This window comes from Chenopodium album, chromosome 2, assembly GCF_948465745.1.
Source record: "Chenopodium album chromosome 2, dcCheAlbu1.1, whole genome shotgun sequence".
In the NCBI taxonomy this organism is placed as follows: domain Eukaryota; kingdom Viridiplantae; phylum Streptophyta; class Magnoliopsida; order Caryophyllales; family Amaranthaceae; genus Chenopodium; species Chenopodium album.
Window position 1 is genome coordinate 24,858,212 of NC_137835.1, and position 18,114 is coordinate 24,876,325.

General features: G+C 40.9%; 1 protein-coding gene across 4 annotated transcripts; it reads left to right on the forward strand.

The window, feature by feature from the left end:
* The first annotated feature begins 514 nt into the window (after window positions 1–514).
* On the forward strand, window positions 515–3,803 carry LOC145584612 (3-ketoacyl CoA thiolase 1, peroxisomal-like). 4 transcript variants are annotated; one of them, XM_081641443.1, is made up of 6 exons: window positions 515–895; window positions 1,232–1,349; window positions 1,651–1,774; window positions 1,862–1,970; window positions 2,211–2,294; window positions 3,455–3,803. In XM_081641443.1, exons 2-6 carry the CDS (start codon window positions 1,234–1,236, stop codon window positions 3,466–3,468), a joined length of 447 nt encoding a protein of 148 aa, XP_081497569.1. In that variant the 5' UTR covers window positions 515–895; window positions 1,232–1,233; the 3' UTR covers window positions 3,469–3,803. The 4 variants fall into 4 exon arrangements, with proteins under 4 accessions (XP_081497569.1, XP_081497553.1, XP_081497561.1 ...); XM_081641427.1 differs by having other exon boundaries at window positions 3,495–3,803; XM_081641435.1 differs by having other exon boundaries at window positions 3,573–3,803.
* The last annotated feature ends 14,311 nt before the right edge of the window (window positions 3,804–18,114 follow it).

Genomic DNA, 18,114 nt, shown 5'->3' on the forward strand with positions numbered 1-18,114 from the left:
AATAAAATAAGAGTAATTAAATTAATTAATTACTCACATTCTGCGCGTTCCTTTAAATCGCTACATCATGAATAAACTGTTTGTAACTTCAATAAAAATATAAAGCAAATGAATATTAAAGTAAATTAAATAAAAAGTAGATTTGAATTGGTTTAAACCCTCAGTTATTTGTACCTGTCACGCCTTGGTTTACGGATGAAACCTCGCACTAGTGGAAAAAATCTCATTTGTAACAGGCTATTTGTAACGGGCAAAGCTTTGCCCGTTACAATTAAGATATTCGTAATGGGCAAAATAGTGTCCGTTACGAATACTTATTTATTCGTAATGGGCAAAATAATGTCCGTTACGAATACTATTATATTTGTAACGGACAAAATACCGCACGTTACGAATAGTATACTATTTATAACGGACATCATGGGCCCGTTACGAATGATTTGTCCAGGCATCCAGCTGATGAGATGAGCCCATTAGTTACTTAGGGTTTCACACATCTCCTCAGCCGTCACTCTCCTCTCTTTCTCTCTCCTCAGAAATCATTCTCTAACTTTCTCTTTCACTCACTCACTCTTTTTCTCTCTCCTCTTTAGAACTCACTGTCTTTCTCTTTCTTCAAGATTCATTCTCTTTTACTCTCTTTACCACCTCTCCTTACCTCTATATTCTCTTTCCTCTTGATTATGCGTTTTTTTTAAATTTATGTTTTGTTTTTGCTACTAGATCTGTAGCAATTAGATTCAAATTGGTAGAATTTTTGGGTTTTATAATTAGATTCTAATCTAATTTTTATTTGAATGATTTTTGCTAGTTTATTGTTGAAAACCAAGAGGAGGAAGTGAAATAAGAGGCGAAAAAGAGGAAGAAGTCACTAACGGCAACGGAGAAATCAAAGGTTAGATCGTTGGAAACCACCGCTTACAAGGATATATAGGTTCTTAGATCTTATTTCTTTTAATTTTTTGTTACTTGTTACCCTTTTTTTTCAAGTTCTATGATTTTTCTGGATTTTAAAATTATATTTGGGAATTTTGTTTTTATTTCTTGGAAAATCGATTTAAATGACTTAGTTTTGGGAATTTTTCCGCTTCTCTTTCGATCTTCACATTTCGAAAATTCTCCCCTTTCAATTCTCAATCTGCAACTTCAGAGAATTCAACAATGGTGGCTTCAATCAATCAATTAGGGTTTGTAATTTTCGCTATGATTCTTGTTTCATGTTCAATCTCAGCAATGGGGGATTCAAAATCAGCTTTTATTGTAGCTCACAAGAAGGCTACCCTTACAAAGCTCAGCAATGGCGTCGAACGTATCTCCGTTTCTATCGACCTCTACAATTGTGGATCTTTGTATGCGTTTTCTCTTTTCGATTGATTCTGCATTTTCTGCTATGATTTTAGATCTTGTTTGCGTTTGCGTTTGAATTTCCATTTTTATGAATTTCATAATTGAATTTTGTTTTCTGTGTTTGATGTTTTTTGTTTGCATGTTGATTTAGAGGAAGTAATAGTGTTGGAAATGAATTTCGGTTTCAATTGTGTATTTTAATCTTAAATTATCCGCACTTGTTTGATTTTGTGATTTTGCTGTTTGAGAAATATTGTAGTTTATTTGTAAGGTTGAATTGCTACTATTAATCCTGTGTTTTAGGAGCTTTGCTGCTGTTGGTGTGGATCCTTCTATTATGGGGTTTTGCCCAGCTTTTGCCATTCCTACTGCTGTGAAATCTGCCGGGATAAAGCTTAACGATATCAATCTATTTGAGATAAATGAGGTTAGCACTCTGAACAAGCTGCCTCATATTTTCAGTTGGTGACTTCAACACCATTTCTCAAATTTGTAACATCCATTTTCAATGCAGGCCTTTGCATCTCAGTATGTTTACTGTTGTAAAAAGCTGAACCTCGATCCAGCGAAAGTTAATGTTAATGGGGGAGCAATAGCCCTTGGACATCCCTTGGGAGCTACAGGTATGCATTTTGGCTTTACTAGAGAAAATGCTTATTGAGTGAGTTAGGCTCTGTTTGGGGAGGGGGGATTTATATAAGTAAAAATCAGTTATACATTGTAAAACTCGGTTATCAGCAGAAATCTAAATCTGATTTCAGTGCGTGAAATTAGTTTTAATCTGTTAAAATAAGGTAGACAATAAAAAAGCCTTGCTGATTAGTGTATTGTTGTACTCAATTCCTACTTTGCTCTTTTTTTAGGTGCCCGGTGTGTAGCTACTTTACTTAATGAGATGAAACGCCGAGGAAGAGATTGTCGTTTTGGAGTCATTTCCATGTGCATAGGTCTCTCTCTCTCTCTCTCTCTCTCTCTCTCTCTCAACACCTCATGTGTGCAACCTAAAAGCTAATTTAATTTTGTAAAGTTGAAGCCACTAGAATAACCTCAAATTGATTTTGGTTTGACTGTTTTTTGCAATTGATTTTGTTCTGTAATTTGATTGGTTTTTGGTTCAGATCCGATGAAGTAAATTAATTGATGAATTATTTCATGTTTTGATGTTTGATTATTTGGATTTTAGATTGTTTTACGATTTTTATGCTTTTTTTTTTGTTCATGTTTTGTGGATTGATTGCTTCATTTTTATATGAATCCTTATATATCGAAGTTATTAGATTGTTGAATTGAAAAATTGGATAAAATGATATATGATTAAAGATTTATAACAGAGTTTTAAGTATTTGATGTGTTTAGCTGATGAACATGATTTAAAGTTTAAGAATTTCCCGGAGTCCGAATTTTGAGATCTTGATTCATTAATTGATTATAATGCATTACCTGATTACTGATTTGACTTTAAGGTTTAAGAGTTTCATGATTTAAGGTTTTACTTTTTTTTACTTTTTAGTTTTTAGTTTTAGTTTCAGTGTGAAATAATTTGTTCATGTCTGCCAGTACTGCAAGGATTAATCCTAGTGATAAAAAACCTGTGGAAGATAAAGTGCTATCTACTGTCTGCTGTCTGTTTGAAGTTTTGAATAAAGTGCTATCTGCTGTCTGTTGCATTGTGTCATATGAATTACTGCATTAGCTAGTATACTGAAAAACTGTGATCATATATATGAATAAATTATTGTCATTGTTACATTGAGTATGTAACGGTTATGAGTGCTAGCGGAAGCAAATAAATTCATGGACGATAAACCCTAAAACCCATAAAATAGGACAACCCCTGAATTACCAAAGTGAAAGATATATTGCCTTTGTATCTTTCTGGTTACAGAAGTATTATTTACTCTCATTGATGTATCTTTCTGGTTATTTGAAGAATAAGCTTTCCTATATTGTGAAAAGATCTAACAATTTCACCCAAATAAAAGGTTCATTGCTATAGTAGGATCTGTCAGGCACCTCATAATTCTCTTTTTCCCCGTAATGTGTGTGTGTTTGTTGTAAGTTAGAATTGACTATCTTTAATATTGATTCATTTATGTGAAATCAACAGGAAAACTAAGGTAAACACCAAAAGCTCACAACCATGGTAGAATCCATTGTTGCATCAGCTATCCTGTGGATTGGCTCTATATTGATTCAAGAGGCCAATATATTATTCGATGTTGCAGATCAAGTACGGGGCCTTCAGCAAGAGATTGAACTGATGCAGCAATAGCTTTGGCCTAAGAAGAATCAATGAAGCAGAAGGTTTGGACTAAGAAGATCATTGAAAAGTTAAATATCTTTGGACTAAAAAGAGTCAATGTAGCAGAAGGATTTTAGTTTTAATTATTTAGGCAATAATAAATGTATTTTTTTTTTGCTCATTGTATAAATATGAAGTACTATTTTTATCTCAATTAATTAATAAAATAATTGTGCTATAATTTTTATGCAAGCTAACTAATCCAGCACAACAACATGTGCTGGATTTTTTTAAAAATTGGGTTACACACTATTTGTAAAAGGCAGATATCATGCCCGTTACAAATAACGGGGTTATTTGTAACGGGCAGTTGAAATTCCCGTTATTTGTAACGGGCACTTGAAATGTCCGTTACGAATAACGGATTATTTGTAACGGGCACATGAAATGTCCGTTACTGTAGACACCCAAATGTGTCTCCCCAAAACCAAACCCGGTGATGAGTACCTTTCACGTCGAATTATAATCAAATGAAGTGAAAGTGTGGAAAGTCTAGTGTTGCGGATTGTTTTAATTTCTTTTCTCTTCTCTCTATTTTTGAAAACTTATTTTAAAAAAACAGTCAATCCAGTTTGTTTAGTCCATGGTATGGGTCCAATAATAGTGTAGTTGGATGGGGCTTGAGCCTTATATGCGACCCAATGATCTAGGGGAGGGCCTAATATGATTTATCATTCCTAATGCAATTAGGAATGGTTTTAGTCTTCTAGATTCTTCTAGAAGGTTCTTTTCATTCCTAATTTAATTAGCATTGATAAATTGACTTTTGTTGACTTTTCAGAGTTTTAATTAAAATCAAATAGCATTTTCGAGGAAATTATATGATTTTATCCTCCAATACGGCAAACTTATCTGATTTTTAAAAACGCGTTAAAAATAGGCTTGACGCCTGACTCTAGGCATTGGCGCCTGGAACCAGGCCTATCGCCTGGCGCTAGTGTTGGTGTCTGGCGCTAGTTAGCCAGGGTTTGCGCCAGCTCTGTTTTTTGTGCGTCAGACTCTGTTTTGTTAATTTTATCTTTTTGGCTGATTATCTCTATAAATAACGTATTAAAAACTCCGTTTTCATTCACCGATTATCATCAACAATCAGTTTTAATTAGCATTCACCTACAATCAGTTTTCATTCAATTAATTCTCTTAATCATTCATCTTTCTTCCTTTCTTTTTCTAAACTAATCTTGGTCATACAAAATTCCGCATTCACAAGATCTAGAAACACCTAGCCACATTCGAAGTTGCCTTCGCCCTAGACGTGAAAGGTTTAATTTCTGAGGGTTTGGTCCAAAATCTCTATTTCAATTATTTGATTTAATTTTTTTGTTTATTATTTTCCTTGAAGTTACCAACGTGTGTATTTTGTTATTAGAAAGAGGTACGAGGCATCAAAGTAAGTACTTTAATGATTTTATGGATGTTATGATGTAGAAATCATGTTTAAATTGTTATTATGATATTCCTAGTATCATGTCTAGGGTAATTTTAATATTAAATATGCTTATTATGATTCCTGCGATGCTTCCTATGTTCTTTCTAATATTTATGATTGTTAGTATCATGTTAGGGTTAAAGATTTGATTTTCATTGCTTATGGACATGCTAGGGTTTGTTATTAATCTCGTTAGTATCATACCTAGGATCTTGCTATTATTATGCTTTAATATTAATATGAACATGATTATAATTATAATTGTTATAATTTATGATGATTATGAATATTGTTATTATTATTATTATTATTTTGATGATTATTATTTTAATTTATTATGATTATTATTTTTATGATTATTATTATCTTGATGATGATTATATTTTTATTATTCATGATTATTTATTATTATTATGTTGCTTGATATTTATTGTTATTGCTTGATCGCCTTTATGCATGTTTAAATGGAATTTTGTACTTGTAATCACGCTTAATAAGATAATTAATAGTCTTGTTAGGGTTAACATGATTATAAATTCAAGTGATCGCCAATAATAGTTTATTTGTTCATTAATATTCAACCAACATAGATAAACAGGTTTAGGGTTAAACCTATTAATTGCATGTTAATTAAAAATCGCGCATGAATACGATCAGAATAATGTAGAGGCCTATTATTAGGGCACATTTAATCTCTTTTAGGTTGGATTTGTACCTTCATCCCCGAACCCTTATTTGGTTCAAGACCTTATGGAGTTGACGATCTCTTGGATCTTTAAGGGGTGTAACCTTCACCCTGTGAACGGTTTACAAGTTCCTAAAACTTGTTGGCGACTCTTTTGCTCTATCTTCTTCCCTTTTGGACGCCACCGCACTTTAGTGTATGATCACAGTGGGGTTCAAGCTAGGGGTTAACGCTTGAAATTTATTCCCTACAGTTTTTGGCGACTCCGCTGAGGAGAATTTCTATTTTAATTCCTGAATTTGTTTCGACAATGATTTAGAATGAGTGGATGAGACTCGAAACGTTCTAAGTATTTCATGTGCGTAATTTTGATTAACATTATTGTCATATGCATAAAAAAAAGATTTCATTGGAAAGACCATCCGTAATGAGTTAAAAACATAGGATTTTACACGTAGGAAATTTGAGAAATATCTTTCACAACTAGGACCGAAATAACACCGCGCGAAAGTGGAAAATTTTATCGAGCACAGAAAGCTGTTGAGGCATGTGGGAAGTAGCGCCAGATGCCAGAGCTTGGCGCTAGCATTTTAGCCGTAGCGCCAGACGCCAGTATTGGCGCCAGGCGCTACAGTTAAAAGTTGGCGCCAGTCTCTGATTGCTGGCACCAATTTCCCCCAATACCGAGCCACAAATATGCGTTCTAATTTCGACCGGTTTTTCGTATTGTTTGCTCGATCCTACTTCCTGGTTGAATTTTTTCTCACTTTTCTGAAACCTATATGTGTTCTACATATAGACATAACCCTCTGGGAATTCATGCTCCATCTACCGATTGAACGCTCCGTGCAACAAAGGGTACATCCGAGATGTTGAATTCACCAAACCATGGAAGCGAGTTTTTTCTAAAGCTCGCGGTGTCCCATCCACTCGCGCCAACCCTTCATGGTTAGGCTTCCGCGCGGTGCATCCGGACAATTAACCATGGACCCTCTATTGAATTAACCATATCCCGAACTTTAGAGAACTAGAGCCATGGTTAGGTTGCAAACTCATTGCATCATATTGTGCCTACTTGACTAATTGTGCATTATTTGTTGTGCATACTCTATGTGATTTTTCCTAACCGTTTGTTTGACTTGTGTTAAGACTAAATAAACTGATTAATGACTAAAGAACTTTGTTTAATTAATTAATTAATTAATTAATTAATGTGAGCTAATAAATAAACATAAAATCGAGTCATAGTTCCTTTAAGTCAACCCAGATTTTTATTCCCGTATACTGCACAAACGTCAACTTGTTTTGGTCATAGTCGGAGTTCTAGGAAGAACTACGAGTCGTAAAACCTATGGATATGTAGCCCCGAGTTTTATCTTTAATTTGGCATTGGTTTCATCCAAATCAGAGTCACAGATAAAAAGTTATGACTAAAATACCACAGTCTGTCCAGTTTAATGCATATACGTGAAGTCTTAACTTAGTCTTTGCTTGAGTCTAGTCACATAGTCTAGCCACATATTCATGACACGAGTCTTAACATATCACTTACACTCACTAGTCTTAGCACACACTTTGAGTACACATCACCATGACCGTGTCTTAGGTTCATGCATGAGTCGGTTTTTTTTTTCGTCATTTGAGTTAGGGGGTACATTCTATTCCTAATTCTTCATATCCCTCCACCTCCATCATCTTTTTCTTTTTTCACATTCTATCCAATCTTTCTTCACTTCCTCCATCCATTGCATGTTGAATGAAGTTTGAGTCAAATAATTAACAATAAATACCCCCAAATTCCTTTTCCACAGTACTTGGTCGAGGAAAGAAGGGCGATTAATCAAGGACAACCTCTTTATTCAAGTCTCACTTTTTGATAAACCAATTCGTCAAAAGAGGAAGGCTAAGAAGGATAATGGCAACTCAAGAAGAAGTCAATGAGCTTAGGAACCAATTGGTTACCGTGACTGAGACACTGAAGCTACTCACACTCAAGATTGATGATCCCGTGAAGCAACAATAAATGAACCTCATGCAAGAGAGTCTAAGTAAGCTATCTAATGACTATAAATTTCAGGACATGAGTTCACAAGGGGTCTTGCTGGACAAGGAACTTCTTCCGCATAAGTTCAACGCCACTGAAATCCCTAAATTCAAGGCAACAGATAACCCTTACTTCCATTTAAGAACTTTCGAAACCATAATGAGTATTAAAGGGTATCGATAAGAAGGTTTTTCCCTCTCTATTCCCACTATCTCTTGAAACCTTTTGCAAACAATGGTTTTTCTCCCTTGATAAGGAGAAAACCTCTACCTAGGAATCGATAGTAAACGCTTTCATTGATAGATACAAGTGCAATATTCAAGTCGAAACCGATCATAGACAACTTGAGATGCTAAGACAAAAAGAGAATGAAGGCTTTACTTCTTTCTTTAATAAATGGAGGGAAACTTCCGCCAAAATGATTGAGGTCCCCACCGAAAAGGAGGCTATGAGGATGTTTATCAAGAATCTCCAAGAAAAGTATTCAAAGCACTTAAAATATCAACACAACTTGAATACTTTCAAGGCCGTTTATGACATCGGAATTGAAATCGAAGACGACCTCGCAAAGCAAAAAGCTACTAACAATAGTAACCACGGTGGCAGGAAAGGAAAGAAGAACGACAATCCTTCTTCTTCCGAAAACGCCCACTCTAGTAATAATGTTAGTACCTTTGACCATAATGGTGTCTTAACCATGGACAATCAAGGATCTAAAAAGAAACCCAGGCGAGAGTTCACACCCATTGGAATGACCTACGATGCTGCTTTCGATCGTCTCTATGATCGAGGATTAATCAAACCTATTGGCCCTACCGAGGATCCAACACCAAAAAATCGATCTTCGAGATGGAATCCAAATTCCTATTGCAAGTACCATTGAGGGCGCGGTCATACTACTGATGAATGCTACAGGTTTCAAAACCTCATTCAAGATCTCATAGAGGCAAATAAGATCCCATTGCCTCTAGCTAGCGAGAAGACTGGATGATGTCGGAGCAAACAACACAAGAAAGAGGCGAGCTTCAACGACAAGATTTCATGACCACTTTTTCTATTTCTTTTTCATTTTTTCCTTTCCTCAATAAGTCTAGCATAGGCACCTTTTCCTTTAGATTAATTTTGTAGTCTTTTTTCCTTTTCCCCCTTTTAATAAAATGAGCATTTATTTTCTTGCATATGATCATTGCATTACATTGCATCGTAAAAAAAAAAAAAAATCCATGTCGAATTGAGCACAAGGTATACCAATGATTTGAGGCACCCCTTGTAGCCACATCATATCTCCTTTCACTTTTCAAATTTACAATCCTTTCTTCATAAACCACTTTGAGCCTCGTCTAACGATAGACCTTTCTTTTTTCGACCTACATCTACCTAACCTTGGGATGGGATGGTGTGTAACTTATGAAATTCTAAAAAAATCTTGAGTGAATTCAAAAAATTAAAATAGCATAAATAAGCATAAATAAATAAAGTTCTTAGGCACGGAGGCTAAGCACTTCATACTTCGTGATGCAACGATGATTGATAAGTATCATAAGCACTTATCAATCATCGTTGCATCACGAAGTATGAAGTGCTTAGCCTCCGTGCCTAAGTTACCCAAATACTTTCATCATTGAGTCAACCATTGAGATAGCCTAGGATGGATTAATCCTTGCACCTTGAGAGATAGTATCAAACAACATTTGACTAAGCTCATTCAACATGCACCTTCAAAACTTCGATTCTTTTTCGCGTCTTTCTTTTTCGGGAGAAAGTCGGTACCCTCCACAAAAATGACGGAAATTTTTTGCTTTTTGCATTTTTGAGTCACATTGAGTCAACACTATGCACACATGGGTCACGAGTCACACGTGTCATTTTACTTCTAGTCGAGTCAACCTCGAGTCGGTCAATCACAGAGAGTCAAGTTTATACCTTGAGTCGTGTCAAGACGATGAGTCAAGCAACATTAAACCTTAGGTCAACCATAAGATAATTAAAAAGATTGGCAAAGTTCTATAGTAAAAATAAATACAGGTGCAGCAGAATAGGGAGGACCCTACTCCAATTCCTGGCGCTAGAAATATCTCAGCAATGACAGAGCTCGAAGCCTCTCAGAAAGGTGATTTCGACCTCATGCAGCAATTTCGGGTTCCTTGGTACGCTAGTTAGCCCCTATAAGCAATTTGACATGATTAGTAGTTGGCTCGATTACAATCGTAGTAAGTGACTGACCTGACAAAAAAAACGTCTCACTTAGCTTAAGCGCCTAAAACATTGGCTCATTACAATCGGTTCAAAAGCAAGCACTTAAACGACAATATTTCCAAATATGGATTGTCGCTCATTCTTATTAAACGACAAAGTTTTCCAAAAATTGGATTGTCATCCCCAACTGACAATATTTCCAAAAATTGGATTGTCATACACCCAATTCCGTATGGCAAAATTTCCCAAAGGATTGTCGTAGGACTCTATTCATCATAAATTTTGGCAAAGGTTCCTCTACGTGGGTTGTCATTCATTTCAGTAAGTGGCAAATTTTTCCGAAGTGGATTGTCGGTCGACTCTTCTTTGCAAATGTTCTAAGACGCGGATTGTCAATTGTGGCAATATTTTCCCAAAAGGATTGTCGCATAGCGTTGGCAAATTTCCAAGGTGGATTGCTTTCAAGAGTTATATTCCAAGATGTGGATTGTCGATCGTAGCAAAGTTCTTATGAAAGATTGTTACGAAACATTTGCAACATTTTCCCAAATTTGGATTTTGGCAAATTTTCTGAGGTACGGATTGTCGCTTCATCGTGGCAACATTTCCAAGGATGGATTGTTACGTGGCATTGACAACTTTCCCTAAGTCGGATTGTCATACATCATACAAGAGTTGTGTTGGCAACTATTCCCAAATAAAAGAGGATTGTCGACATACTGGTTCACAAGCAGCAAAGGGCCGACGTACTGGCATAGCAGCATTAAGGATAAAAGCAGTGATCTTTGCGAAGACTATCACAGCGGAAATTGGAGTCATATAAAAAAGAAGCTCTTTGTTCAGAGATGCGTGAACATATAAAAAAGAAGCTCTTTGTTCAGAGACGCGTGAACATATCAAAAAGAAGCTCTTTGTTCAGAGATGAGTGAACATCGAAACAGCAAGGTGGCGTTCCCTAGATTGTGGAGAGTTGTCACAAACAATTGAGGATTGTTTCAAGAGAAGCAATCTTCGATAGTATTCCCTTGGATGTGGAATATTATCAATGCGGAGGAGGATCGTTTCAGGCGAAGCAATTTTCTAATTTGGAAGCAGTTACAGGCGTAGCGGTTTTCAAGTGGGATGGCATTCTCTAGCTTGCAGAAGGTCATCAAAACAATCGGTTACTTTCAGAGATGTGTGCTCGACGGTGCAAGATACACGTTTCTTAACTCTTTTATCTGTTTTACTAACACTAGTTTTGCAGGTATAGGCGTTGATTTGGGTATTTTATACCCGGCCAGGTGGCCAATCAGAAAGCGCCACGTGTCCTCCAAAGAGGTGCCATTTGGACCTATGGAATGATGACACGTGGAAGGCGGACACTCTTCTGTCCTACGCAGACTGATGAACCAGCATGGACTATTCAGATGGCAACACGTGTCACCCAAAAGATGCCCAAAGGCCTTTTGGGCTCAGTGACACGTGTCACTCAGGCATTGCCCCTGGGATGGCGGCCTTCAAAGGCCCAAATCCCGAGGTGCCGCAAAACGGCGTGACCTAATTCCTAGGTCACCAGATCCTAGGAGGGGCACACTTTCCAAAAGGACTTTATAAATAGGGACATTCTTACATTTATGACAAGACAGAGAATATACACGCAATACGAGACAACACGTCACTTACCACAGAGCTGTCGTTTTCAAGGAACACACAGCACTTTACCTGAGCTTGGAATCCGAGCAGATAAACTTTACTTCCGCACGTTTTATTACCGAACGCTTACTAACTTAATCTTCGGAGGCGGACCACCGACCATCCGGCGGTCCGTTTGCTTTGCAGGTGCAGGCGTCCTTTGTTGAATCCAGTCTCAGTGTTGTAACTCTCCCAAGGGACAAAAACCCCCGAAACATTTGGCGCCGTCTGTGGGGAAAGTACCTCTGAAATGGCTTCACAAGCACCTGTACCGAACCTAGAGGCCAATCGGCCTCCAGAAGACGTAGAGGTCCAAACGGATCATGACTCAGGTGACGACGTTGATGTCAAAACCTATGTGGATCCAAATGGATCCCTCATCTCTAAACGCATCCGCAGTAAGGAGAGGCGGGAGCGCCATCATGACCATGCAGGCCCAAGCAAAACTGCTGGTCAGCTAAAGAAGCCCTCGGGGCGGCCAGTTGATCCTTCCCAGGCGGCAGGATCGAATCCCGTCACTCGAGATGAACTAATGACACTCCTAAGAAGCCTCAGGGGTGAAATCAAACAACTCGCCTCAAAGAAGTCGCCTGCTCCTAGAAAGGAGCAGTCGGCCAAGAAGCCAGCCCAAGCTGGCAAACAGAAGTCGGTCAGGGACCGTCAGCCAACTTCTCATCCTGCCCCTAAGGAGAAGGCCCGGCCCCAATTTGACCTTACTCGGCTCCGTTTCCCAGAAACGGGCGCAAGAAAACCCATCCGGCACATACAGCCGGATGGTAGCAAGAAAACGTTCTCTGACGCTCGGCAATACATTGAGGAGAAGAGAACCCAGCTATCAGAGTCGGCTTCAACATCGACTTATCATGATAGCTTTCGGAATACCTCTATGAGGTGTTCCCAGTCTATACATGAGACTCTAGCAAGCATCCAACGGGTTCAGTCTGGTCCTCATATGATTCAGTCGGTCCAAGTGATGGCACAACCATTGTACCAGGCGCCAGTTTTACCTTACATGCAACCTGCCCTCTTTGGAGGACAGGCGGCATACGGCTATCAGCCGATGGACTGGCAGCTTAGGCTGCAACACCTTGGAGATCAACCCTCTGCTTTCTCTAGGGAAATAACTGAAGCCGTACAGCCGGCTAAAGTTAAAAACGTTCTGGTTGGAGCCTATGACGGGATCTCCAACCCAGAAGACCACCTGCTAGCATACACCCACCTCATGTATTTACAGGGGTTGGATGATGCCGCATGGTGTCATTGGTTTCCAGCCACCCTGAAGGGCATAGCCCAGCAGTGGTTTGGCAATCTGCCGGCTGGTTGCATAAATAGCTTCAAGACGCTTGCGTTCTTGTTTGCTTCAAACTTCTCTATGAACATCCCTGCCAAAAAGACAAGTCTTGACTTGGGCAATGTACAACAGGGAGATAGAGAAGGCTTGCGTTCCTACGTCAGGCGGTTCAATTTGGTCCGAATCAAGATTCATGGGCTATCTGATGAGGTCGCTTTCACAGACTTCTTCAAGGGTCTGAAGGACGGGTCTACTTTTAAGTACGAACTCGTCCGCAAACAAAGCTTTACTCTGCAAGGAGCCTTGCGAGAGGCGGAAGCCTATATACAGGCGACCGAACTCTGCTCTTCCAATAAGCAGTCGGACCATAAGAAGTCCGACCGGCACAAAGAGAGTCGACCTGCTCAGCCGGCTCCTAAGCTAGAAGAGAGCAAAAAGAAAAAGCAAGTCTGGGCCATTGATAACTCTGATCAACCGGCCCAGAAGAAGAAAAAGGAGTGGAAACCGTACGTCCCAAGGTACGAATTCCACAAGGACTGCTGCTCCATCCTCTTGGAAATTAAGGATCGGCTGACTCTTGAAAAGCCGACTCCTATGAAAGGTTCCGCCGAAAATCGGAACAAAAACAAGTATTGCCATTTCCATGAGGATGTTGTCCATGACACGAACGAATTCTTTAGTCTCAAGCGGGAGCTCGACCTTCTGGCCGACAAAGGACAGCTGAAGTCCTATGTGAAGTCCAAAGTGACTTCAAAGGCAAATCCGGGGCAGCCCTAGAAAAAGACTCCACAGCCTGCTGTGAGTGCCGAAACTGGTGAAGATCCGGTATACACCATAGCAGGCGGATTTGCCGGTGGTGGCCCGACCATTCGGGGCACCAAGGACCATCTGAGAAAGATGGTCAACTTTGTTGAGGAAGGGGATGCGGCAGGCACATCCACTTTCCCTAAAGTTGTCATCACCGAGCAGGACAGAGGCAAAGTCCGTCGACCGCATGATGACCCTGTTGTCATTGAGTGCAAGGTCGCCAACCAGTTGGTTGGCCGAATTCTGATTGACACAGGAAGCTCCTCTGAACTCATCAGCCTCAAATGCTTATCCAATCTCAAGTACAAACCGGATAGCATGATGGAGGTCTCCCACACCCTTGTTGGGTTTGGGGGAGGACTTGTGCACCCAGTCGGACGAATTGACCTACCTGTCCGCCAGGGAAGCAGGGGAGACGGTCGGCACATGACCATCCGTTTCCTAGTGGTTGAAGAGCTCACAACTTACAACCTCATCTTTGGCCGTCCCACTCTTAACGAGTTTAAGGCCGTCATCATCCCTGCTCTCATGGTACTCAAGTATGAGAAGGATGATGGAACAGTCGGCTCCCTTAATGGGGACCAAAAGACGGCTCGAGAGTGTTACCTCTCGGACGTCAAGCCCGCGCCCGTAGCATCCGGTCGGGGCAAGCAAAAAATCGACCTCGACGATGTCGAGGAAGAACAGTCGGCCCCACCAGCCGGAAAGAAAAGAAAGAATGATCAGCTGGTGGTGGTCAAAAAAGAAAAACAATAGCAATCACTGACCGGGGAACGGTCGGATGACCTCCGTCCCCAGCCTACTGGTGAACACATTGATATCCCTCTGGACGACAGCCGTCCAGAACGGACTGTTAAGGTGGGGACGGTTGCATTTGCAAAGCTGGGTGAAAGCCTTCACCAGCTACTCAGAGAATTCAAAGACATCTTTGCCTTTGAAGTGGAGGAGATGCCAGGCATCAGCCCGGATCTCGCTGTCCACAAACTCGCCGTGGATCCTAAAAAGAAGCCCATCCGGCAAAAGAAAAGAAACCACGGCAAAGAAAGAAGTCCGGCGGCAGCTGCCGAAGTAAAAAAGCTGTTAGATGCCAAGTTCATTCGGCCGTGCAATTTCCCTGAGTGGGTAGCTAACGTTGTGTTAGTAAAAAAGCCAAATGGAACTTGGCGGATGTGTGTTGACTACACAGACCTCAACAAGGCATGTCCAAAGGATAGTTATCCATTGCCTAAGATCGACAGTCTGGTCGACTCAACAGCCGGACATGCCTTGATGAGTTTTATGGACGCCTATTCAGGTTTCCATCGGATGCCCCTGTGGAAAAAAGATCAAGAAAAGACGGCATTCGTCACTGATCAGGGGTTGTTCTGTTATACGGTGATGCCGTTTGGTTTGAAGAATTCGCCTGCTACCTTCCAACGAATGATTAATATGGTCTTCATTAATCAAATCGGAAGGAATGTAGAGGCGTACATTGATGACATGATAGTCAAATCCAAACAACAGGCGGATCATCTTGCTGATCTCCGAGAAACATTCGCCACACTCAGGCGGCACAAGGTCATGCTAAACCCAAAAAAGTGTGTCTTTGGTGTTGAGTCTGGGAAGTTTCTCGGATTTTTGATTGACCAAAGGGGAATAGAGGCCAACCCTGAGAAAATGCAGGCGGTAATCGACATGCAGTCGCCCCGTACTGTAAAGGAAGTGCAAAAACTAACAGGTTGTCTTGCGGCCTTGGGGAGATTCCTCAGTCGGTTAGGCGACAAGTGCCTCTACGTTTTCCAGGCAATAAAAAAGAAGACAAACTTTGAATGGGGGGATGATGCAGAGGCGGCCTTTCAAAAGTTGAAAACTCATCTGCACTCTTTGCCGAGGCTTGTCAGCCCTTTGCCCAAAGAGAAACTCTTCATGTACTTAGCCGTCTCTGATCATGCCCTTAGTGCCGTTCTCTTAGCTGAAAGAGACGGCATCCAGCTCCCGGTGTATTTCATTAGCCATGTTCTGAGAAATGCGGAGCTTCGGTACCCCATGGTTAAGAAATTCGGCCTTGCCCTTTACATGGCCATCAAGAAGCTTAAACCCTACTTCTTGGCGCATGCGGTAGAAGTCTATACTGACCAACTGATCAAACGGCCACTCACAACCTTGGAGTCTTCTGAACGAATGCTCAAATGGACGATTGAAATGCAAGGATTAGAAATCACTTACGAACCAAGGAAAGCAATAAAGGGGCAAGCATTCGCCGACTTTATTGTGGAAATGACAAGGCCGGTTGCTCCGGATGATACTAGTCAGGTTTGGAAAGTGTATGTGGACGGGAGCTCCACTGCGAACGACTGTGGTGCAAGAATTATCTGTCAGTCTCCTGAAGGAGACAAATACGAGTATGCACTACGGTTCAAATTCTAGGTCTCTAACAATGAGGCTGAGTATGAAGCTCTGCTTGCTGGCATTCGGTACTGTAAGGCAGCAGGGGCAAAGAAAATTGACGCCTGCTCGGATTCACAACTGGTTGTACTCCAAGTCAATGGAACGTATGAGGCCACTCATCCGGCAATGATTAAATACTTGCAGGCGGTCAAGGATAAAGTTGGGACACTTGAAGAGTTCAATCTAAGTCAAGTGCCCAGGTCTTTAAACAATCAGGTGGATGCTCTGTCCAAGCTGGCATCATCCGCCTCCTATGAAACGCCTCGGTCAGTTTTTAGGGAGGTCATGGAAAGAAGAAGTATATCTAAGGAAGACCCCATTGGAATTCTTGACCGAAGCTCAACCTGGATGGACAGCATCAGGGCCTATCTTGCAGACGACACGCTCCTTGACTCACCACAGGAGGCGGCTGTTCTGAAAAAACGAGCGGCTAACTTCGAGTTGCGACAAGGAGAACACTTCAGGGCTAGTTTTATGAAACCCCTGTTGAAGTGTGTTACCCCTGAGAAGGGTAAGGAAGTCCTCGAAGAGTTGCATTCGGGATTCTGCGCCTCCCATATAGGCGGCAGATCCCTCGCTGCCAAGGCTAGGCGGCTTTACTTCTGGCCAACTCTGGAGTCGGATGCAATGGAAATGGTAAAAAAATGTGACAAGTGCCAAAAATTTGGCAAGCTCATCCATCGTCCGGCCACAGACCTGACGGCCATCCACAGCCCAATACCTTTTGCCAAATGGGGCATTGACATTCTGGGGCCATATACAGCTGCACCAGGCGGCAAGCGCTATATACTGGTGGTTGTGGATTACTTTACCAAGTGGGTAGAGGCGGAGGCAGTCAAAAACATCAAGACAAAAGATGTCATTTCCTTCATCTGGAGGAACATTATCACTCGCTTTGGGGTGCCCATGTCTATGGTTTTTGACAATGGTCCTCAATTTGAGACGCCTCAACTCAAGACTTGGCTAGGAGAGCAAGGGGTCTCAAGCTTCTTTGCATCAGTCGGCCGACCTCAAGCAAACGGCCAGGTCGAAGCCTTCAACAAGTTAATCTCAGACGGGATTAAAAAGAAAATTGAACGGGCTGGTGGTCTCTGGGCGGATGAATTACCACACGTCCTCTGGTCCATCAAAACGACTGCTAAAGATCAACTAAAGAAACCCCGTTTCTCATGGTGTATGGAGCAGAAGCTGTTCTGCCCATTGAGCACTATGAGCCGACTCTTCGAATCATGCTGTATGATGAAGAGGCGAACTGGGAGGCCATGCGCCTAGCATTGGACTCACTTCTAGAGCGCAGGGGCAATGCTGCCTTGCGTCATGAGATATACCGTCTGAGAATGACTCGAGCTTACAACAAAAGAGTACATAAGAGTCCTCTCAAAGTGGAGGACTTTGTGCTACGGAAAATGGAGGCAGTCGGTAGGGCGAATGAACAGGGAAAGCTAACCCAAAATTGGGAAGGCCCCTACCGAATCTATGAGGAAGTAAGAGACGGAAGGCAGCTGCCTAGAACTTGGAATGTAGACAACTTGAAAAAGTACTACTTCTAAGTACGAATGTAAAGACTTCAATTTTGTTATCTCAAGTTTTGTTAATGAGAATATGCCTTCATTTCCTAACTTGTCTTTTTATTTAAGTTTCTTAGTGTCGCCTGTACAAAGTACAGACGGCCAATGCGTTTGGAAAGCGTCTGTCCCAACAGCAGACGCCCCAATCCTTCTGAAGGAGCCGATTGCTTTAGAACAGTCGCTCCTACGAAATTCATTAAGTTAATATCGACACTTAACAAATATTTACTCAACCATTTAAGAGGCCTAAGGCCAGATAAAATAATGATGAGGCCCATGGCCGGATATTAATAAACCAAAGAGACCGAATGGTCACAGTCTGCTCCAACATGAGTCAGATAACC

Coding starts and splice junctions, on each gene's coding strand:
- LOC145584612 (XM_081641427.1), top strand. CDS start 1,234: ATGGGGGATTCAAAATCAGCTTTTATTGTAGCTCACAAGAAGGCTACC. Junction 1,775..1,861: donor ATCTATTTGAGATAAATGAG/GTTAGCACTCTG, acceptor TTTTCAATGCAG/GCCTTTGCATCTCAGTATGT. Junction 2,295..3,494: donor AGTCATTTCCATGTGCATAG/GTCTCTCTCTCT, acceptor CAACCATGGTAG/AATCCATTGTTGCATCAGCT.